We start from the raw sequence: 24,758 nt of genomic DNA, 5'->3' as shown, positions 1-24,758 counted from the left end.
GTTAAATCTCATAATCTCATGGCAATCCTCCTGTCTCAGCCTTCTCAGTGCTGGAATCCGTATGTGAGCCACCATGGCCAGGGCTCAATCCCTTCACTTTCTTTCTTCTTTTAGTTATTTAGTGAGATTTGAACTGCTGTTTATTTACTTGTTTGTTGTGTGGGTGGGTGGGTATTTTGCTTACATGTCTATTTGTGTATCATTTATGTGTCTGGCACCTGTGGAGGCCAAAAGGGGCATCAGATTCCCTGGAACTAGAATCACAGACAGTTGTGAGCTGAGAATTGAACTCAGGTCCTCTGGGAAAGAGGCCAGTGCTCTTAACCACTGAGCCCAAGCCAAGCTGATTGTGACTTACCCCAAATCATATGTAATTTATTTGTTATAGGGTAAGCTGAGAAAATATTTTTATCCTAATTTTTCAATGCTACCAAGAAAGAGAAAGTGACTTCCAAGAATATCCCTAAAAATAAAAGTGACCAGGTTTCTGTGGCCTTTTGTGACTACTCTAAGACATGCTTAATACTACATCTACTTACTAATCTCACAAACAATTTTAAAATGTACCACCACACACATGTGCAGCACCTCTACTTTATTCATTAATATATTTACAGTACTCAGAAAAGAGCCTGGTACACAGCGGGGCCTAGCAATGTTTGCTGATTGAATCCATGTTCTTAAAAATCTCCCTACAACTAACTAATACCTCTGGTTTTCCATTCACAAGAAGGTGGGGTGTTTACCCTAAAATCTCTAAGTCTTTCCTATTCAGCCACTAAAGTCACATAAGACCCACAAAGCATTTTATTTGTTGACAAACATGTTGTCATGTAAGATGATGGAAATTCAAGTTACAAGTTTTCTATTAAAAAAAAAAAAACTTAGCTCACAGATAATTCAAAAATTAAGGAGAAAAATTCAAACAACGAACACCAGAGTAGCACTACATTTGATATTATAGTTATTCATTTCACTGTCCTAAGAATAAAGGATGCCATCCATCATTTACCAGCCTCTACTGACAAAATAAACAAAAATAAAATCCAGAAATGAAAACCAAGAGTTTAGGAATCGGCAAGAATCAAAGGAGTAAGCAAACAAGTCGATTTGTCTCTGCTCACTTTTTGTTAATATCTGAAGATCCTCCACAGACGGTGGGCCATTCTTTTTCTCATAAGGGATGACTGTTGTCAAATACTGCCAAGGTAAAGAGGGGAAAGAAAAAGCATCGTTTAGACCTGAATACATTTACCTTCAAAACAGTGCAGTTCCTAGAAGGCCTACTCTAGACGAGTGCAGGGGCACAGGCCGCAAGCCCCCGAATCTGACTCTTTCAACTGGGGTTCATTTTTGCCCCCAATTCTCCCCGCTGGGTGTCAACCTCACAGCAACATAAACAACCACCTCCCTGTGGTTCAGCCGTTGAACATCCCTGGGGCTGAGGGCTGAGTACAACTGGCTCAGTGTGCTGCTCCTTTTGAAGGTGGAGTCTTTCCCAGCACTCCCCTTGCTCCTTGTCAACACAGTTTCAGAACAGTGACTAAGCTAACCGCATAGTTTTAGCAGCACTATACAACTGATCATTTCCGGCAGTCAAATCATTCCCTGTCAGAGGCCATTCTTATTCTGACTGACAGCAACGGTCACGTGAGTTACATGATGACATTTCAGAGCACAACCCAGCTTCTAGACATGAATAACAGACTCACGTCCCCAAACAATGACTGAAACATATAATTAATATTTAAATGACTGTATAAGTGTGCGTAAATGATTTTAGATATTAGAGATGAGACAGAATGGCCTAAAAGGTAAATGAATAATAAATATCATCTCCAAATTTGCGACAAATTGCCCAGCCAGTTCACTCCCTCTAAAGAAAATCTCATGAAAGCATGTCCTAGAAATAACTGTCTAGAATCTTCTACTCTGGAGTTCAGGGCAGTTTGCGAAGGCTCACACAGAAAGTTGGTGCCCTGGCCTGTCCTTGAGCTCCTTCAAGCTTGTCCTCCATGTTCGTTCTCAATTCCAACTCTGTTCCTAATGCCCATGGACTGTGTGAGTCTGTAAATAAAATAACTGAGCCCGAGGTCCAGACAGTAGGAAAAATTTTTTAAACCGCAGTGCCCCACAGCCTTTCTGGACTAGACTTCTCCAGGTAAGGCTCATCTGTACAGCCAAGTATGTTTCTTTATAAAAATGCCCATAAAAGACAGGCATGTGCCCGCCAAAGATTTCAGCCAAGATTCAAACAACATGGAGCATCATCAGGAATCTATGCCGTGGCCATGGGCCCACCTCCTCATGAGTCGGGTCGCTGTGGAAGCTCTTTTCCTTCCTGCAGGCTGACAGAGGTAAGCGGCAGAGAATAGAAACTGGAATTCAGGTCTGGAGAGATGGCTCAGAGGTTAAGAGCACCGACTGCTCTTCCAGAGGTCCTGAGTTCAATTCCCAGCACCCACATGGTGGCTCACAACCACCTGTAATGAGATCTGGTGCCCTCGTCTGTATATATAATTAAATAAATCTTTAAAAAACAAAACTGGAATTCAACCATCCCCGTGGAGCCTCTCTATCAGCTGTGAATGGCAGTGTCCTCGTCCCTGAGTGAGACACAAAAACCTTCTGTAGAATCCCCAGGCATTTGGTTCTTTGGATTAAACTGCCTAAAAAATGTCCCATTGGCACACCTTAATCATCCAAGACCTAGCCTACAAGAGTGTCTTTCTTTCTTCAGATGGAATTTTCAAAGAGTGAAGATAATTTCAAACACAAGTCACCAATATATCCACTTCCCATGGTTGTGACCCTCCTCTGAATTATGCAGAACTGTAAATACAAACCAAGTTGCATCACATCTGACTACACAGGCTCATGGCATATATTTCTATATACGTGATATATTGTTCCTCACCTGGCCGACAACTGAGCTGGCTCACCATACAACATGTGCAATTTCAGATACAAGAGGTAAAATATACTCTCCGCATATTTTTTACCTAAGACTCTATAATCTCAAAGATACCAACCTCTGGCCACATTCTCCTTAAAATGAGATCTTCTTTCCTAGATTTTTTATAAGTAGAGTATCGTGTTCCAGTTCAGCTGTCTCCACAACCAGCCCTTTCTGTGCATGCAATCCATTATGTCAGTATATTAATATCTATTTGTTAGAGGTGAACATGAGAAATTGGGGCCCTGAAACCTGCTTAAGAATGCAATTAGTCTGTTGTCCAATCTAAATGCTCTTTCCCGAGGGGAATTCTGTTCATTATTGGGACTACAGATATAATGAACCTGTGCTTCTCTCCTTTAAGCGGTGGTCTTAATAAATTAGTAAAAGTGCCAACTTTCAGGGCCCACAGACAGAGAAAAGGAACAAGCAGAAGGAGGGGGAAATGAGGATAATGGAGCACCTGTTTCTCTCCACCTGAGTTTCCAAAGGTGTGGCGGAGGCCATTCTGAATGACACTTGAGATCCCTTCCATGCTGAAGCGCTAAAGGCAGCAGGTGTATGACCCAGGAAGGAAAGGACAGAGAAAGAAGTTCAGAGACTTTTAGTAGAATGTTCCGTGATGACTTTCCGTGCCCAACAGACAAGCAGTTAGAAAATGCCACAATTACTCATTCTCATAAAGCAGACGAAATCATGCTGTTTAGAAACTGTTTATGCTTCTTCATTGCTGGATGAGTCCAACGAAAAACCCACTGTTGGTTGGCCATCATACCGCCAGAGATCTTCCCTGGTGTAACTAACAGATTTGTTCCCATTCCTTATAAATGTCAGCTGTATACACATTTTATTTAGCACACAGTTTTTAAGATAGCTTTTGATACTGTTTACCTACGTTTCACCTCAAGACTGACACTTGATCCTGAGTAACGGGCCTATTCTAGGCTCAAGTTCACATCTTTCCACCCTCAGTTTGGGGAAGACAAATCTAACATTTGGCACATAAGCATGCTGCCACCCAGGGAGTCAACTGCTCCCACTCACTCTCCAGGCACCCGCCACTGCCTTGCTGCCGAAAATGTGAACTGGAAGATGGCATGTGCTTCCTGGGGAGAATGGATCCCCAAAACTTTTGTGAAGACTATCCACTCTGTATTTAGAAAACAATTTCGGCTTATTTCTCCCAGCAACCTCCAAGACTTCCTAGAATTCACTGCACTCAGATGAGACCCTTTTTCCTATCTTGGTTTATACCCAGCCTGCACAGTCACATGCATGGTGAAAAGGGCCACTGGTACCTGTCTAACAGCTGAGTCAAAGGCAGGAGAGAGATTCTTGCAGCATGACTAACTAAGGGAAGGCTCCTGAGAAGGAAGTTGTCGTCTGACTCACCGGATGGTGCCTTTCCCTGGAATTTCAGGGGGAAAGTTGAGCCAGTAAACACTGAAGAAATAAACTTCAAGATATTTTGCCAGGTCCCAAGGAAACCACAGCAGTTGTCTCTGCTCTCCAAAAATATATACAATAGTCCAAGTGATCTCAAAGTGTGGCCCAGATACAAGTTAAGAGGCGGGTGAAATTCTCCTAGAGGTACATGAACTCAAACATCTTCATATCATCAAGACATGACTTGTCTTTTTCCTTAATTACTGTTGTATATTCATCATGCATAGTTAGGCTTCACACGATTTCTTTCTAGTATATCATGTACTCTGGCCATACACAGCACTCCAATTCCCTCAGTCTGTCACAGCCTACAGTGTAATATTCCAAAGGACAGACAGAATGCAGAAGCAGAGCTGAGACTCCTGTCCTTCAGTGATGCCGCACATCAACAAGACTGACAAAAACAAACACCAATGACATTTTCCTAACCAAAAGCTTTCAAGTTACATTCCATGAAAACTTACCATTTATATAAGAATTAATCATTTAACTCTGGTACTTTGAATGAATTAATCTTTTATTAGTTTTAATTTTTAATACAGTAAATATTGATCAATTTAATATGTATGAAGTAAAGCCCTCTGAGGCCCTCAATAAATATTAAGAATGTAAAGAAACCCTGATTATCAAAGAGCCTGAGAAATACAAACAGGGAGGCAGACTGTGCTTCTGGCCCAGCCACACGGCCCAGGGCACTCCTGCCCCCCCCCCCGAGGGCACCCACACTTGTCCTGTGGGAGTTGTTCAGCACACCTCACCTTCTCCACCACTCTCCTGCCCCACCTTTTCCAGATCCATATCCACACACAGTTTTATGTTGGTGAGAATCAATTATCTGGTCAAGACACTTCCACAAGACACATGGCTCCTTACTCTGCTAAGAATATAACTTTTTTTGTCTTTTTTTTTGGGGGGGGGGGGGGGGTAGATTTTTGAGACAGGATTTCTCTGTGTAATAGCTTTGGCTGTCCTGGAACTAGCTGTAGACCAGGCTGGCCTCGAACTCCCAGAGATACATCTGCCTCTGCCTCCCGAGTGCTAGGATTAAAGGTGTGCGCCACCATACCTGGCTAACAATTACTTTTGATGGAAGAGATAGTTTTTACAATAAAAACCTATAAACAACTAGTTTTGAAGATTCTTCACACACCACATTGGAATTTGTTCCCTGTTTTTAAAATGGATTATCCAGAGAGATGACATCACAGGCTCCCATGTCAGCAATAAACACAATAGGAAATGATTTTTCAAGTAAACAAGTCAGCTCATCATTTAAGCATTGTACAAAATTCATCCCCTTGGGAAAGCACTTAAAAGAATGCTTGTTTCCGTCTGCATTACCTGGCTCCATTTTCTATGGAAATGCTAAAGCTAGGTAAGAACTCAGAAAACCTCAAGCTGGACAAAGGAGTCAGAACACACATACAAGAAAACTCAGGTACAGTCCAAATTCGTTAGCTTTATTTTCCCAGTCAAAACCTAATTAGGATCACTGAAGGAAAAAACAAAAAAAGAAAACAAAGCCAAACAAAAAGAAGGTCCATACACATTTATAAGATGCATGTGTAGTTTCAGGTTTCCTTTTTAAATACACAGACGTGAGCACCACAGGACTATTTCAATTACAGGAAAGTGAGGGATGATGTTCACACCATCAAAACTCTAGTCTGGTAGGAAGAAGTCAAAATGCAACCACGGGGACCCCACACAGGCTGGAAAACACAAACCCGCCTACTGAGGCTAGCCAAAGAAGCTGGAGTCCAAGTTTCCCAACACAACCTCTGCCATGCCTGGGCCAGCAGACACAGCCGAGGGCACCCAGCCCTGGAGCACTCCGCAGCCAACGGCCACGCCAAAGGAGCAAGGCGGCACAAGGCAGGACCCTACTGCACCTTGTACCACTGCAAAAACAAAAAAATCTTCTAGATAGACAGTCGAGAGACCCTAGGAACACAGGTGTGTGTGTGTGTGTGTGTGTGTGTGTGTGTGTGTGTGTGTGTGTGTGAGAGAGAGAGAGAGAGAGAGAGAGAGAGAGAGAGAGAAAGAACACAACATAGAACCCAAGAGACAGAAAGAAAGAGAGAAAGAACACAACACAGAACACAAGAGACAGATCTGGCTGAGAACTAAGTGTTCTAGCTCTTATGAACGCCGCCCTCCCTGGGAAACTGAGTCACAGTTCTCCCCTTCACTCATTCCCACCCTCTTTTCTACGGGCTTTCTCAGTGACCAAACCCTCAACCTACTTTCCCCAGAGTTATCTTCTTTGACATTCCAGTACAAAGACACTTCCGATCCCTGTGAGACTTCCAGGAATCCCTGTTCACCAGTTCTTTTCTCTGGACTCCTGACACCACATTCTTGAGTAGCCGACTGTCCCTGCCCAGTCCCATATGAGTTTTTCAACTGTCACACTGTGTGTGTGTGTGTGTGTGTGTGTGTCTGTCTGTCTGTCTGTGTGCCTGTGCCTTGCTACACTGTCCAGACTAGCCTCCGCCTCCGAGATCAAGCCGTTCTCCTTCTTCAGCCTCTGCGGGATTGGGACAAAAGGCACTTGCCAAAAGCTACTATGCCCAGCCATGAAAGATATTTGTGATGGGAGATACAGGGCACAATATCTGAAGGAAGATGGACAAGAGTGGGAGCAGAGAGAGATTAAGTCAATTTTTCATAAATTTTATGGAAACAGGCAGATGAGATACACCTTTATGTCCCTAAAAGCACAGCCTTGTCGTCAGCATAAGAGGACCTGATCAATGGCCTGAGCCACAAGGCTCTATGCTGGGGGTGTCTTTATGTATGTGCTGTGAATGTGCTGCTCTGATTGATAAATAAAACACTGATTGGCCAGTAGCCAGGCAGGAAGTATAGTATAGGCGGGATAAGCAGAGAAGAGAATTCTGGGAAAAGGAAGGCTGAGTTAGGAGATGCTGCAAGCCGCCACAATGAGAAGCAAGATGTAAAGTATCGGTAAGCCACAAGTAATGTGGCAACTTATAGATTAATAGAAATGGGTTAATTTAAGATATAAGAACAAGATAGCAAGAAGCCTGCAACGGCCATACAGTTTATAAGGAATGTAAGTCTCTGTGTGTTTACTTGGATCTGAGCGACTGCAGGAGCTGGGTGGACACAGGAAAACTTCAACTACTAATGGCACCCAACATGGGGCAAGAGTTTCCACCTAAAACCTTAAAAAGAAGATTCTAAAACTGAACTAAAAGCAGCTTCCTAGTTGTCTCTCTTAAATTAGCAGCAGCCTGCAGGCTTGACCTACAGCATGGCGGGAATGAGGCATCTGCAAGCCACACATTACACTGTGTGGTGGATTTAGCCTTTGCTAGTACAGACAAAAAAAGAAGTTTCTGGGCTACATGCTGCTCTGATAGAAGAATAGACCCACTGCTTCTGAGAGTTGATGGTACACATGCTCCCAGCCCCAGAGCTAGTGGTAAACGTACCACCACCATGTTGGGAAGCTCAGGTGGGCAGAGCCAGCAGCCAGTGCTCCTGTTTCAGTCTTAGTAATTCTGCAGTTTAAATCAAGAGGTTCACAATAAGACAGACTCAGATAGAATAGTTTACAATGTGCGTAACGGTGTATGTAGGCTTGAAAGAGACAAAAAGGAATATATACAGTTATATAAAGAAATAGTTTTAAAAATAGTCTTTAAAGAGAAAGTAAAAGTGGTATAAAAATAAGCCACATCAAGAAGGATATCACAGAGAATCTGGATTATATTGTCTTTGGGATTTTTAACTGCAGAAAGACATTTGATTGTTATGGCTACTCAGTTAAACCAGTATGTATATTTTAAAGTTGCTCTATAGCAATTCCTACTCATGCTGGAAAATATGTGCAAAGTTTTATAAGAATCCAGGAGTCACATGCCAGTCAAAAGTATCTGAAATCATAAAAAGAAATGTAATGTCAACCTGGACAGAGAAAGGTCAGACTCAAAATCAGAGTTTAGGTCTTCTCCCAGCTCTGCTAGCTCTACCATTATTCACCTACTGAGGCCTGCATCTTCACCATGAAGAAGATGGTCAAGAGATATAATCTGAAGGACTTCTGATTTAAATATTCTATGAATATATGAATTACGTCAACCAAAAAGATACATTATTTTTAAGAAGGCAAATCAAATCAAACTACACACATGCACAAACATACATGCACAAACCGCCCATCAGACAACTGAAGTGTCCACACACACACACAGACATGCGCACACAAACCAACCATCAGACACAAATGCCACACGAAGCTGTAAGTGTTCCAGAGTGACAGCAGAGTCAGCAGATGATGGTCAATGGTCTACTTCCAAGCCTTTGTTTCCTTAAGAGGACATGAGTATGTGTTCAAGAGAGACTGGGTATCCTGAATCCCTCTATCACAGTGATCTTCACAGGGCCTGGGTCATAGGAAGGGTTTGTAAAATTACCTGCCACACCCCAGGTGTGATACCCCTAACACCAGAAGCCAAGAGCCTCCGAGCCTGGAATTTTCTCAACATATTATAAGGCCTCTGAGTAGAAGGAAAAATAACCCAGAAGGAAAAGGCCATCTAAATACGAACAGAGAATGATGGCATGATGGGACACAAAACTATTGGTCAAAGGAGTAAAGTGTGGCATTCCAGAAGTTTCCACCAAGGGATCGAGCTTAGGAAATCAACAGGAGATTGACAAAGGCAGGCAAAAAAAATCTCCACAGCATGATTTGTAAAAGGCCCGGCAACCAAGAACTAAAGCTAATAAAAGGAAGCAGCAGAGGATGGATGAGACAGAAGGGAGGGAGAACAGATGAGCAGGACAAGCGGGAACTAGAAGAACCTGGAAAAGAACTCCACCAATAAACGACAGGCTCTGCTTCATAACTGCTCTAATCAACTAAAAAGCAAAAGCACCCCATTTTTGGAAAGCAAAATGTATTTCAGAAGATAAGACCTCAGAGACAAATTAAATTGACTTTTTTTTTCCTTTGAGCTGAGGATAGAACCCAACCCTAAATTGACTTTTTAAAACTATCATGCCATCAAGAAATGCTAGACTTATGACCTAGAGAATAGATGCAGTATTATTAGGTGCTAAACTGGACCAGAGGTAAGAATTTTTTTTTAAAGATTTGTTTACTTATTATGTATACAATGTTCTGTTTGCATGTTTCCCCTGCAGGCCAGAAGAGGGCGCCAGATCTCATTACAGATGGTTGTGAGCCACCATGTGAGTGCTGGGACTTGAACTCAGGACCTCTGGAAGAACAGCCAGTGTTCTCAACCTCTGAGCCATCTCTCCAACCCCGTAAGAACTCTTTCTACTTAAATTTTCTAAGTAAAAGGAAGAAAGTGAGGAGAAGGTGAAAGGGGCACTTCTCTGTTCACCGTTTCTCAAGGGGAGGGACCACAGGCACGTCCAGGCATTCACTGGCCACTAAGTCTGGAGCCAATGAGACAATGGTAGGAACAATGCTGGAGACGTGTTATACTTTAATTAAAATGAATCCTTAAGATGAATGAAAATATTAGGAGTGTCAGGAGCCAATCTTCCATCTTCCCTCCTTTCAATCTACCATTCCCACAGAAGCAAAAAATCCAAATGGCCCAGCGCAGAAACAAAACCAGCTTCAGGTTCTAGGAGATCCCCCACTGCATCTTTAGGAAGGAGTTAACAGTTCCCCAAATGCCCTGCTTGGAATGGAGTGTTTTACATGAACCCAGATACAGGCAGGAAGGTGATTAAGCATTACAGTATTTGTCTTATTGTTGCCCTTGCTACAGAGAAAATACCAAAGCCATGGAGCAAGGTCAGGGGAAGGAAGGGGCTATTTGACATGGAACACAGAGCCTTCAGTAACTCAGAACATTCAGTTGCCTCTCACCATTTCCTTTTCTGGCCAGGGTATGAATGGAGAGTCTCCAAATCATCTATCCTCTGGAAACTTTCTTCAGACGAAACCAAGAGCAACACAGTATAATATTTGGAACTTTAAAAAAAAAATCTATAAAACCTAAAAGACAGAGAAAGAAGCCAAGAGCTCTGAGCTCATATACAACCTGCCTGGGTAGTTCAAAGGAAGGAAATGCAAGCCAATGCTGGCTCTTACCTCTAGAGAGCTCTGCATCCCCTCTAGAGAATTCTCCTGCCTCCTATTTCCTCTCTCCATGCACGCTATTTCTGTGAGCTAAGGCCTCTGTAGATCTAACATTTGCTTATCCAAGATATGGCAATAAGAATATTGTTAATATGCATCCTAGGGTGGTTGTGCAGATTTAAATAAAATAATACCCGGAAAGAACTGAGCAATGTGCTTAAAAAAGATCAATATTCAAAGAAGTCTGGACTCTATTTACTTAAAGGGGGGCTAGAACTTAGAGTCATCATTCCCAAAAGAAATTATGACATCCTTCTATATTTGCCCAGAACAGCAGAAACTGCATCAAGTTGTCTAACTATAAATAAGATGGCAACTGAGAAACACTGGACTCCTCACTGCAAGCCGTAGCAGAAAGGACTAGAGAACACGGGAAGAAAGGGTCTACAGCAAGATCTAGAAATCAGCTAGAACTCTGCAGGTCTTCCTGAACAATCAAGAGAATTTGAAAACTTTCAGGAAACTCGAGAGCAATAAGAAGCAGACATGGTGTTGGAGTGTGTTTGTTATTTTCTATAATCCTCGGTATCAACTCTTTCTATTCAGGGCATTTCACCAGTTCAACGAATTTCACAAACAACCACCACAAAACAACATCCAACACAGGGAAAAACAAAGCTAGGAAGGCAGCCAGGAGACTCAGCTAGTTCTGCCTGCACGTCTACTCTATGACTTATTTGAACCAACCTGAACAGGTCTCTAACTAGCCAAAGCAGCTTGCAAACTTACAGTATCAAAGCTGTGTCAGAAACACAGGTAAGGAAAAAATTAAGAAAAGACTTTTATCTATTTTTTACTTCTTCTCATCTGTCCTTCCTCCCTTAATATTCTTACACTCAGGGAGTTCAAAAGAAGGTAAAAAATAATACAATTACTATTCCCCACAAGTCACATCAGATTGGATAGTCTGACCATCCTCAAGTACTAATTTACTGAACAGTAGTTTCGGTTTTTAGCAAAACAAAGATCTTAGAATTAAGCAGACAACATTAGAAAGGTATGAAAAACGAATGAAAAGCAATAGTACAAAATTATATTCAGTTAATGCATACCACATAAGCTTGGAAGGGTGTGGTGGCCGCACACCTTTGATCCCAGCATTGGGATCTCAGTGTTTTGAGGCCAGTCTGTTCCACATAGCCAGCTCCAGGACAGCTAGGACTACAGAGACCCCGTCTCAACACACCCCCCCAAAAAAGATGTAAAAGTAGTATCTTGTTTTCATACTTTAAGAAAGTTAAATAATTTCAATGAGAATTATAAAATTTATAAGAGAATTCCATTTTTCAAAAAGCCTTATATTCAAGTTTGAAAATATGAATTATTCCAAAGCAGACAAATACTTGCTTTGTTTTTAATACTAAACTCCTATTTGTAAGCTCACTCTCAGAAAGTTATAACACCGAGGTTTCCAAAATTAGAAATTAAGTGGAATAATATAAAATAATATAGTATTTTGTATTTGAAGAACCTTTCAAAACATTTATGTAATCTGAGTTATATGGGAACTAAATTATTGTCAAATTCTTCAGAGCTTTTAAAAACAGTAAAATAATTAATCTTGGCACTTTTATAAATTCTTTGCTGATTCTGATGGATTAGTATACAATAAGAATGCAATATCTTTAGTTAACCAAATGCCTTCTGAGTTCCTATCTCTCTACCTTTCAATCAGTGCAGCTCTGAGACCTGATCAGAGAAGTGTCTTTGAATAGTGGGGAACAGTAAAGGCACAAATTCACAAGTGGTCAAAGTATAGAAGGTAAGTGTCAGTAGAGTGATCAGCCACAAATGAGACTTCTGTGACACCACAGCCTCTACGGCCATCGTGGAACAGGGGGTGTAAAGACTGTAAGAGCCAGAGGCCAGGGAAGAGCGAAACAGTGTCTTCTGGGCATGACAGGACCCGTGCACTCATGAACTCACAGCAGCTATGGATGTCTGCACAGGACCTGCACAAGATCAGGCCCATCAGCATTCCGCCATGGAGCAGGGTGGAGCTCACAAGGCCCCATACCCAAGAGAGAAGCTACTGACAGCTGATGGCTTCTGGGAGAGATCAGTTTTCTTTAAGGGTATTTATGGCCCCTGATAGGTGGACCATGCTTCAGGGGATGGCCTCATACCCATGAGTAGATGGGCACCACAAATTGGCTTATAAAAAAGGAGGGATACCAAGGTAGGAAAGGGTAAGGAGGTGGAAGACAGATCTAAGCTACCAAGCAGGGTGCTGAGTGAATATGGTCAAAATACATTGTATGCATGTATAAAATCTCAAAGAATAAAAATACTTTATTTTTTTAAAAGCTACAAGAAGTAAAGTATGGACTCCTGGCTTTTTACTACAATGGAAATATTACTTTACTAGACAATACTATCTTTCAGAAAATAAATGTTTACATACAAAATAGTTCATAGTTTTGCTTTATCAAAAATAATAAATATTATTATATATCCAAGTTTTTCCCTATGCCACAATAATCTTCTATGTTGCTAATACTAATCTTTGGGAACTATTCTTTGCAATAAAATAAAGTATAGAGCTAGGAGTATAGCTTGGCTGTACAGTTCTTCATACAGCTCTGGCATGTATGAAGCCCTAGGCTCAATCCCAAAGAAGCAAGAAAGAGAGGAAAGAAGGAGGGAGGAGGAAGGGGGAGGGGAGGAGGGATAATAGGAGGAGGGAAGGAAAGAGAAAAGAGAAAAGGAAAAGAAACAAAGGAATACTGTCAATTACAATCAACAAATTACTGTTGAAATGTATTAATATTTGCATTTGAGGATGTAAAGCAAATTTATCCTTTCATGGAGAACCGTTTAAAAAAGAAAGGATCAATCAGCACCCTCTCCACTCATTTTCTGTTAAATCACCTTCTACCACTATGGGGAAAAACACTGTGACCAGGTGGCACCCAACATTTGTATCCCTTTTAGGCAGTCCCAAAGTAGAGACAACTGGTCTACCTGCCAGGTCCCTTTGTTTAGCTACTGGCTCAGACACTTAGAGAACCAAGGTCTATTGTTAGGCCAGGGGCCTCTGAGGCTTGAAGATGGTTTGGCCAATGCATGGCCACCTTGTAAGCTACACTCAGACTACAAAGAGCTGCCAAACAACAAAATCTTAGGCTAGAACATGGCAATATTTTCAATAACTACATACCATGATCTTTCTGTCTATTCAAATCCAAATTAAGTTTATATTTTTCCCTCAAATTAAAAAAAAGATTTATTTTTATTTATGTGTATGAGTATCTTGCCTGCATGTATGTGCACTACATGCGTGCAATGCTCTTGGAGGCCAAAGAGGTCATTAGATCTCTTAAAACTAGAGTTAGAGATGGTTGTGAGTCAGCTGATAAGGGTGCTGGAAAATCACCTCAGGTCCTCTAAAACAGCAAGTGCTCTTAACTACTGAGTCCTCTCTCTCCATTCCCTTCCCTAATATTAAGTATACTCTATTTAAATCAGGAGCTGGCAAGCTCTTTCTGTTAAAGGTCAAATAGTAAGTATTTTAGGCTTTGCTGGCCGCACAGCCTCCAGTGCAATGCTTTAACTCTGTCTCCATAGTATGAAAGCAGCCACAGGCACCACATAGATGGGACGGATATGGCTGTGTTCCAATAAAACTTTATTTATAAAATAAACAGAGGAGGGACTTGGCCCTTGGGCAGTAGCAGTTTGCTTTGCTACCTTAGCAAATGCTCAAAATTAAAATTCCATATTAAAGAAAGGGAGAAAAGGAACCCTGGTGCTTTTATTTTTCCAAACAAAAGCCAAAGTTCCAAGTAGATATGTCAGAACATCCCTTTTAGGCTGAGAACTAGGATTAATTAAGATAATACTTCTAGGTGATCTAATAGTGACTGTCTGAATGAAAACAAATTTCTCTTATCTTCATGTCAGCTTTGATCAATATTAAATGGAAAACTATCACTGGGGGTACTTTCACAAGGCAAGAAGAGACAAACTAAATTGGCCATTAGTCATAATAAGAGGTGCGTCACAAATACAAGACAATGCACCCGTGGAAGAAAACCTATCCAAGGAAGAGCTTCTTCCAGTGAGCCTCTTTAGGCAATCATCCCCTCAAACCTCAAACCTCATAAGCAGGTACTTAGGATAACATTCTTTTGAAAACACAGTTTCCTGTTTTCTCTAGAACTTATAAATCACCACTTGCTGACATCCCAAACATCTTTGGGGTAGGGCTTTCCAAGTTAATACATTTTTGTCTGTGCTGAGAATATGACTCTAAACACTCCAGAAAGTTCAATGTGATTAGGCCAAATAGAAAAGAGAGCTAAAAAGATTCCTATCTTTGCAGCCAAAGATTCAGAATAAGGTCCCTCCCCACATCCTGTAAATGAAACAGTCGTGATTTTCACAGGGTAGGTCCTTTTTCATCCAGGTTTATAGAGGTGGGATACTAAGCAGGGAGACAACAGTGTCTTTCAAACTCGAGATAATTCTCGATGTACAGGAAGAACTGAATTAAAACATAGCCTGGTGTATTTCAACTTGTTTTTGTACCCAAGGGAATTGCCTCTAAAAGTTAATGATCTGTGAAAATGTCTGATATAAACAGGAGTCTGGTCCACCCCACCTCCCAAAAAAATTCCTGGGGGAATAATACTAATTCAAATCCAAAATCCAAATCTCCTGGGAATCAATCTGTACACACTAGAGATGAGGTGAGGTACTCAGAAATTGCAGATGAGCTCTTAAGGAGCCTGTATTGTGACATGGAGACTGGAGCCAAAGATTACAACACAGCACGGTACTGCGGTAGCCAGAGAATCTGCACCTCATGAACAGATATTAAAAACCATCGCAATTATGACACCCTAGGAAACCCAGGAAGGGATACAACTAGATCAAACCACTACTTACCTACCATATCAGTACATTTTCAAAGGTTAATCATACCCACAGCTCCTGGGAGGTACTGGCAAACGGTCTCTCTTACACGGCTAACAGTGTGAAGACCTAGCCACCTAAAACTTCATATTGTGGGCTGGAGAGATGGTTCAGATCACTGGCTACTCTTCCAGAGGTCCTGAGTTCAATCCCCAGCAACCACATAGTGGTTCGCCACCATCTATAATAGGATCTGGTGCCCCCTCTGGCATGCAGGGATACATTCAGAGCACTCATATCCATAAAAATATAAATAATTTTTTTAATTAAAAAAAACTTCATATTGTTGGACTTAGAAATTCTCTTAGTTTCAATGTCAGTAAACTAGTTGTGCTAACCATGGTTTGATAATAAAAATGTCAGATTCCTATAACATTATCTCCTGGGGAATGTCTAACAAGCAGATGGTCATATATGATAACTACCATTTATTCGGTGTACATGCTAATCCTAGACATAGTATTGTAGCATAATCTTAAAGAGTCGTATTAATAAAATCAAACCTGAGGCCAGGTATTGGGGTGATTGCTGGAAGATCAGAGAAGCAGAACAAGTCACAGCTACCTCACCTTGCCAATTCCTCAGCTGATCCTGTTTCCTCAGGCTGGAAGCCTCCGAGTCCTCATCCAGAATGAATCTCAGCTGAATGGCTGCTAAAAGTCTAAAAGCTTAACCAGGCCATAGTTCCTCGTCCTCACGCCTTAAATACCTTTCTGCCTCCTGAGACTAAAGGCGTGAGTCACCATGTTTGGCTGTATCCTTGAACTCACAAAGATCCAGGCGGATCTCTCTGGAATGCTAGGATTAAAGGTATGTGCTACCACTGCCTATCCTCGATGTTTAATATTGTGGCTGTTCAGTTCTCTGACCCCAGATAAGTTTATTAGAGTGCACAATATTTTGGGGAACACAATAACACCACATAGTGTTTCATTTAATCCCTCTGAAACTCAAAAGTCTCTATATCTAGAGTGGAAGGACCAGAATTCCAGACAGTTCTTAGCCCAGGACCCCTGATTAATATGCTACTTTGCCTCTGTGGATCTGTCACCTGACACAAAGTTTCCAGACACTAATGCAGATCTTCAAGTCTCTCCTTCATTTCTCCTTTGTTCATCAGAAATGTACTAGATACCTTATACTGGACCCCAAAATATCAAGACAGCAAGGTTAAATTTCCTATCCTCAAGAAACCATCACAGAGATGGGCACGCAACACAAGGCTGGTATTTCTATGCTGCTAGGAATAATGAAAAGGCATCATACTAACCCCGAGAGAGGAGGAGTCGAGGAGTCATTGAGGAAGGGTCTATGGAAGGAAGACAATGCTTGGCCATGATTTTGAAGGTTAAAAAGAAAAAAACAAAAACAAAACAGGAAGTGGGGGGGGGGGGATGAGAGGAGGTCCACGGCAGAAAAATGGAGTGAAATCATCAAAGTCACCTAAGTCATCAGCTGGGTCACCGTACTGAGAAGCAAAAGAAGCTCCACCACGCCAGTCTCTACAACCCACCCCTGTGCGGCGCCAGGTGCCCAGAACAAGACAAGGAAGCATCAAGCACCTACTGTCTCCAATCACATTCCCCCAAAAGCCTGACCCTTCCAAACTTCCTTACCAACTGAGAGTGGGAAAGGGACCGGGAATCCTCTGCCAAACCCTGGGCACAGGCGAGAAACAAGCACCACATCCACAATGGCTCAGCAGCAGCTCCAACCGCCTCATCCAGCACGGAATCTCGACCTCCACTGACATAACGGCCATTCATTTTTTTTCCCTACTATTCTTTTCCCTTAGAGTCTGTGCTCAGTCACAAGCCTGGCCTGGTTCAGTCCCCACTGTATCCTGAGCAGTGCCTGGGACAGGAAGATACTCCACGAACTTGCCAAACGAATGCACACTGTTGTCCCTTGCTCCCTTATACAATATTTCTATTTTAAATATTAAGACTCAAAGCGAGGTAACATTTCACTTTTATACAATATAAACTATTTCCTTTACAATTTAATGAAATCTCATGCTGTGATGAAATTTTCTAATGCTCTAGATAGCAGCCCTGACACTCCCCCAATTTTTTTTCTTGAGCAAATATTTGACATAAGACAAGCCTAAAAACTTTAACCCTGCTCTCTTCTCACCCAGATATTTCTTCAGAGTTCACTGTCTGAACCTAAGATAACAAGATGGCTGTTACAGAAGTACTACACCTACTGTAAGTGGGTGTAAGTGTCCCAAAGCATTGTTGAAAACAAAGGGAAGTCATTCCACGACTAAGGACAAGTTCAAATTCCATCATCTTTTCAGCACTTGTTGGGGGGAATAGTGATGTCACCGGAAAAACAGGTAACACATGGCGTGTATATGGAGTCACCTTTGTTTAATTAGTATTGCTGATGACGGTCGGCTCACTGAGTTACATGCCACAGCTGCATTTTACAGAAAGTATCTGAGGCTGGGCAGTGATGCACACACCTCTAATCCCAGCACTCAGGAGGCAGAGGCAGGTGGATCTCTGTGAGTTCAAGGCTAGCCTGGTCTACAGAGTGAGTTCCAGGACAGCCAGGACTACACAGAGAAACCTTGTCTCGAAAAACAAAAAACAAAAAGAAAGACAGTCATTCCTCCAGTGGTCTGTTTACCCAAATGGCCGTTTCTTTTGCACCACCTGCAACTATCTTCAAAATAACTACGTTCAGGCTGTTTCTGTTCCAGAGCGAGTGGTTCTCTGGCATTTGAGACTAAAATAAGACACAGGAGCCAAGTGCCAGGAGTTGAGCCATGCCATTACGGCCCTAATTGAAGTTTTTGACACACAAACAGTAGATCAGGACCAGGAAGCAACTTCATGAGTTCAAATATTATGAAAAAACAAATGGAGTCTTATAAGACTCTATTTCAAGACCAATAAAGGTTTAACTCTAACCCCATGCTGTCTGGCCAAATCCACTTCTCGGTATAAACGCCATACAAAATTACACAATGGGTCCACACTAACCCTATTTATACGGGAATTACAAAAAGAAACCTCTAAACCCCTCCAGGGATAAATTTGCTTTTCTCAGCCAAGTGTCACCAGCAATAAACAGAGGATTTGCATGTAATCCCTAACAGCAGTTATGCAGAAATTCCCACCCATGCGAGGGTTTAGCAACTAAGCATTTCACTTAATCCCACTGCCATAACAGGGCAATTTAAAAGATGTATTTCTATTAAAAATACTACCTGCAAGATGAAAATATTATCTTTGATATTTTAAAGTAAAATTTCCAGGACAGAATAGTCAAACAAATGTTTTTTCTTCAGTATACTCACTAGAAATGACTAAATAAGCATCCTTCCCATCAATACTTTCTCAAAAACTAAATACACCTGAATCCTTCAAAGTGAGTTTAAAAGTTTTATTCTTTCTACTTTTTACAAATGGACACCACACTAAAAAAATGTGAATTTATTCACAAGTTATTCACAGTATGGCTAATGGACTACGTAGTAAGAGTATGTATTACCCACTTATTGGTGACCCAGCTACCCAGCACCTGGATTCTCTTCCTAAGATTCCATCAGCATCTGCCAAAGAGACTTCATTCAAGACTTACTAAAGAGAGAATGGATATTACTTTAAGCCATAAGGACCAGTTTGTGACACATATACCGTGTTATATTGTGATTGAGAAAAATGGATCGCTTTACCCAACCTTTATACTCTAAAAATACAACCAACATTTGTTCACACATGAAGTCAGGGTGGGAATATACAAGACCCCAACTGGTCTCGGGAAAATGGTAGAGAACTGTCTGACCATGTTTGTGATGAACTGTAACCAATGAAATCACTTTGGAAAGAGGGTCATACTGAGAACAAAATACCTATTAGGAAGCCTGGAGGTTTCAACTACGCCGCTACGTTCTCACCTGTCAGTAATATTTTGGTCTGCTAAGTACGCAGCCAAGCAGCTGATGTCACACAGCTGCAACCAACACCCTCTGATGAGTCAGGAGAAACCTGTTTACACAGCACAGTTCAGACACCCCAATAGGACCCTCTTCATATCTTCTAATCCAACCCCATAGCTAAGAACAAACAAGAAAATAAAAGCCCTCATAAGCCTGCTGGCCAAACATAACAGTCCACTACTATCGTTCTGATACAGTAAGGAGTGACCGCTGGCCAGTCCTCTTTGCTTGAAGACATCCTTCCTTTCCTTAGCCTGCTCTACCTTCCACTGACGTCCCCATCGCATTCAGGTGCTGAGGTATCCAGACAGGGCAATAAGCACACTAGGAATCACGTTCCCGAAGAAGCTGCACGCTCTGGTCAGAGGCGCCACACTCTCACACAGGTGCGACCTGCCAGACCCACCGCTGACCAGCTGTGCTGGGGTGACCTGGGGGCAGCACGGGGGTGCCTCCCGCAAACATCACTTACTGTGCCTGGCATGTGACTTCTCTCGTTCCTCCCATTCTGAGAGGCGCCATTTTTAAGCTTCTTCTTCTTCTTGGCTGTCTCTTTGTACTCTTTCTGCTTGTTCTGCACCTCAATGAGAGCAGAAATGAAGCTGTTCTCCACCTCCTTCTCAAACTCCAGCTCATCTCTCAGAGCCAACTGCTGCACCAGCTCCTCAGAGTACTCCTTGATGGCTGTCTCAATTTCTTCCAGCAGCTCATTGAGTTCGGAAACTGAGAGCCTTTTCACTTCTGTGGCCAGAAACAAACAACAGTGAACACTAGGACACCTGTTTCGAGGCAGCATCGTGGAGTGTTTTAAACCAAAGATCACAATCCAAGTCTAAGCAATTACGCTGACTGTTTGGGATCATCTTGGAAGCTAAGAAGTTCTGGTGGGTAGATCTGAGCAGACAGAAGTAGGCAATGCCACTCAGCTGAAATGAAAACAAAAAAATCTAATTATTTCTTATGTGTCTAAATCAAACATCCCATGACTAGTACTATAGCCAAGACAGACATGAGGCTGGTATGAGGAAGAGACACAGAAGGGGGGTCTGGAGGTACAGAAACTGCCTGCTGGCACACAGTGACAGGCTATGGAGCAGGGTGCTAGGAGAGGGGTTCATTGGAAAGGATTAAACTAAATGTTTGCTTAATCTTATATGCCCCCTCTCGTGGATCTGGCTCAAGATCAGGGAGATGAAAGGCGGGACAGTCCACGGAAGTCACCCCAGCTGCCATGGGAGAGCCAGGAGGGCACTGCTGAAGTCCTAGTGCCTGTACCTCACCATGAGACTGGATGAGCTGGAGGGAAGGACTCAGAAAGGTCATCTAATGACAATGAGTTTATTAGATGGACTTTAATCCTTTAATGCTGTCCTTCAGAACAAAAGACAGCAAACCAGGCCACATGAAAACCCAGGGAGAAGACATCTGCCAACCAAGGAGCTGGATTTTAATACCTGGTCTACAGAGTTGAGAGAAGGTAAAGCCCACAGTCCCAGCCACCCGGTCTGAGGGACTGTTTGTTATGGGAGTGTATAACATATGTATTACTTAGCTAACAACGTATCAACGCTGGGTTTTGGAATCAGGACTCCAGCAATGCTAAGGGCTTATCTACAGAGCTGTGGCTACATCACATCAGAGGGGGGGGAAATGCAGTGTGTCAGAGGACCTTCCACAGGTTAAAAAGAAGCCACATAATAGAATGGGATTGAGGCAGCCCAGCCTCAGACCTCTGGTCAGGCCACAAATACAAACCCAGATCACAACAGGGGTGTTAGCTGGCATGGAACCAGACATGGTGATAATCACAGATGCACAGAGCAGTTTCATGCTGGGTAGAGTTATTCAGAACCTTTTTGTGACAACCAGCCACACATATTTACAGTTCAGTGTTCTCATATACAAACCCAGACCCAATTCTAACAAAATTCTACTTCCCAAAACTCTTCAAAGCTTTATCAAAGAAAACTATTTGTCAACATAGGAATTATTTTCAATAAATACATACGATCTTGCTTTTTATGGGCTAAACTGTCTCTCTCAAAAAGGCATGCTGAAGTCTTAACCCTAAGTACTGCAAAATACAGCAGCATCTGGAGTATTTACAGAGATAAAGTTAAAATGGGGTACAAGGCTAGTGCTCAATCCAATGAGACCTATGTCTTACAAGAAGATGAAATGTGGACACAGATATGTATAGATGGAAGGCCAGGGAAAGGATGGCCACCCACAGGCCAGGGAGGAGAAACAACCAACCCTTAACCTTGGACCTGAGGCCATCAGAACAACCAGGAAATAAATTCAGGCTGCTGAAGCCATCCCATCTGCAGTAAATTCTTCCAAAAGCCCCAGAAAACTAGTCCAGGGTCTGAAGGAAATACAACATAGTCCTGAACAATGACAAAGTATATACAGAGACCTGTACAGCCAGAGGACCCAAGAAGATGAACGCTTTCTGGAGATACTGACATTATGTGTTGGACATGGACAGAAAGCCCAAAGACTGAGGTAAGGAAGGTCTCTTACTCTCTTCATAGCTGCTCATACTAGACCTCTTAAGAGTCTGGATCTCTTGGGAGAGCATGGAGAGCCGGTCTGACTGTGTGGGGGTCTCGTCATCTTCTGGGTCTGGTGATTCCTGCATCATCTCTTCAATTTCTTCAATAACCTTCCAAAACACATATACTGCTGTTAATAAATGCATGGGAGAGAAGAGGCGACTGAACCACGTAACTCACCAGAATACCCAAGTAAAATACATAAGTCCTTATCATGTGCAGGAAGCACGTAAATATGAACACAGCTTATCAAAAGGAACTTACAATATATGAGCACAAAGTTAAACAGAATATGATCTGTTTATATGTCCATCGCAATTCAGCAGACCCCTGCACATCTTGACATATCTGAAAATTGGTGCTATGATTTATGTAGACTAGATAATAAAATTATAGTTAAAAGATGGAAAATGTGTGTGCACCACATGTACACACTCAACATAAATGTAATCTAGATTAACCAAAACTTTGACCTAAAACAAAATGTAATATTCATAAAAATTTCCATGTATAAAGCAGAATGTTAACTCTCCAGCAACAAAAGAATTTCATTTATTAATTCAGTGAAAGACAAAGGGGCATTTTGAAATTACCAAAACCAGAATCAGATGGGGAAGAGGTTACCTTTAATTCAACCATGACCCCCTGTCAAACACAGTGTGACTCAACTGTACCTTGTCTGGTCCCCGATTCTAAGAGCAAAAACGGAAGTAGAAACTTTAAAGGAAGGCAGAAGGAAGGTTCTAAATATTTAAAATGGGGTGAGAGGGCATTGAACCATTAAGAAAAAAGTACAATTCAATGAAGGTACAAAGTACCATGAGTACACTGGACAGTATCTAAGAATCAGCAAACTTACGAGGGAGCTCTTCACCTGGTGCAGAGTCAACCCAAGAAGGACTGGGCTAAGGAGGAAGAAAGCCTTCCCCTCAGGGATTGTCAACAGTACAATGAGACATTCAAGGAGGCAACAGAATTCGTTTCTAGGGAGACGGGCCTGCTGGGGTCACAGCTCTTTGGGGATTTACATGCCCTCTGTAAATAGCATGACCTCTCTCCTTAGCACCAGTTTTCCAAGCCTAGAACAATCCAACCACAAAGGAAGACAGGGAACATCAGCAGGACATTCTTATCGTGTCCATGTACTCCTCTGACCTTGCCGTCACGTATCTCCTTACTGACCTTCTCTGCCCTGCCTAAAAATAAAACGTGACAGAATTCACAGCCCACGTAGCCACGGAACATTTTATTTCAAAGTTCACAGTGTGACAGCAGTGCAGAGGTGCGGAAGTATTCGGAAAATGACAAGGCTCACTGGAGTGGATGCCAAGGAATACAGGGCTGACGACAACGCTACTACAGCGCTACACAGGTATAATGTCTGCTTCTCTCTACGGTGCGCAACAGATACTTGTATTATTTGTTAAAGATTCTTACCCAGGGTTTTACAAAAATATGCCCAGCACAGCCAGGCATAGTAGCTCAAGCTCAAGTACTCAGGAGGCAGAGGTAGGTGGAGCTCTGTAGTTTGAGGCCACCTTGGTCTGCATAGGGAGTTCCAGGCCAGCCAGTACTACATGATGAGAGCTTGCCTCAAAACAGACAAAAATACCAACTCAAATATAGTCCAGTTCATTCACGTCAGGGTAAACTTGTAAAAAAGTAAGAACGTCCCAATTTTTTTTTGGTGGGGGGAGGGGATAGTGTAAACAATAACCCTCCGTTAGTAACTTGTAATCTATCACAATGTCTAGCATGGAAATCTCCCCAATTCCTTGGACAGCATATGCTGTGTTTTCACCTCTCCACTGAAGACTCAATGTCAAGGCTGCGTTGCCCACACAGTCTAGGGCAAAGGCAGGCATTGACAAGCATCATTTCTAGCCGTGGTAAGATGCGGCTCTCAGTGCCAGGCTCTGCTTCACCTCCATACCTGGTCTGCAGTGAAGAGGGGCTCCTCGTTGACACAGGAGACGATGATCGAATGCATATCCAACTGCTCCCTCAGCTCCTCCTCATCTGAGGTGTCAAAGAGCAAGCCATCACTCATCTGAAAACAAAAGTATGGTCATTTAAAAACAAGTCCTTCTGATGCAAATGTCAACATTGCTGTGCCAAAGACGCACTGGAAAGCACGTGCAGCAGAGCTATTCCTTGGAAAGGAGTTGGTAGTGACCCTAGACCGGGCCACACAGTACATTACATACTCCCCCAGCAGCAGTAAGGACACTCTATGACAAACTTTAAAATGACAAGGTGTGGCATGCACCCCTATGGTCTGACACAAACATACAGCTATTTTTCCAGAAGCAGCAGCTACAAGAGCTGTATAAAAACTGACACTTATATAGAAGATAATAATAATAATAATAATAATAATAATAATAATACAGTATTTATTAGCAAATTGGAAGGCATTGGGAGGAACAGAAGGTAGCAACAAACACACAGTTAACAAACTGGCATGTGTTTCAATTCTTCAGAGCTTTCTACAAACTACTTCCTAATATTCAAATACTTAGAATAAAAGTAATCAACACCCTGTCAGGCAGGACCTCTTCCATCCATGAGACCTACAGCCCTTCAAAACAAACAACCCTCTTTTCAAAAGAAGAAAGAATACCTCTAGGTTCCTAAAACACCTTTAAGCCTAACTATGCTAAAGAGTCTCCATTTTCTGCTGAGCTCTGGATCCAGGGGCTGACCATATGGACCAGATCTAAGGATGCCCTTGACTTCTGGCTTCCAGCTGGGTTCCACATCACTGGCAGACAC

At 42.2% G+C, this 24,758-nt stretch overlaps 1 protein-coding gene across 2 annotated transcripts in view; it reads right to left on the bottom strand.

The window, feature by feature from the left end:
• The window catches only part of Fez2 (fasciculation and elongation protein zeta 2), a 42,621-nt gene that overhangs the window by 5,925 nt on the left and 11,938 nt on the right, over nt 1-24,758 (bottom strand). The window contains exons 3-7 of one of the 2 annotated variants that reach the window (XM_036171163.1): nt 23,917-24,033; nt 21,952-22,093; nt 19,898-20,166; nt 3,420-3,500; nt 1,125-1,200 (exon numbers count right to left, since the gene is read on the bottom strand). In XM_036171163.1, the coding sequence (XP_036027056.1) occupies nt 1,125-1,200; nt 3,420-3,500; nt 19,898-20,166; nt 21,952-22,093; nt 23,917-24,033 (685 nt within the window). The remainder of the gene's footprint in view (nt 1-1,124; nt 1,201-3,419; nt 3,501-19,897; nt 20,167-21,951; nt 22,094-23,916; nt 24,034-24,758) is intronic. The other variant, XM_036171164.1, reaches the window with a different exon arrangement.

The sequence above is a fragment of the Onychomys torridus genome, chromosome 21 (genome assembly GCF_903995425.1).
Source record: "Onychomys torridus chromosome 21, mOncTor1.1, whole genome shotgun sequence".
NCBI classification, from domain to species: Eukaryota; Metazoa; Chordata; class Mammalia; order Rodentia; family Cricetidae; genus Onychomys; species Onychomys torridus.
Note: the sequence above shows the minus strand (reverse complement) of the source record. Positions and strands in the feature narration are given on the sequence as shown.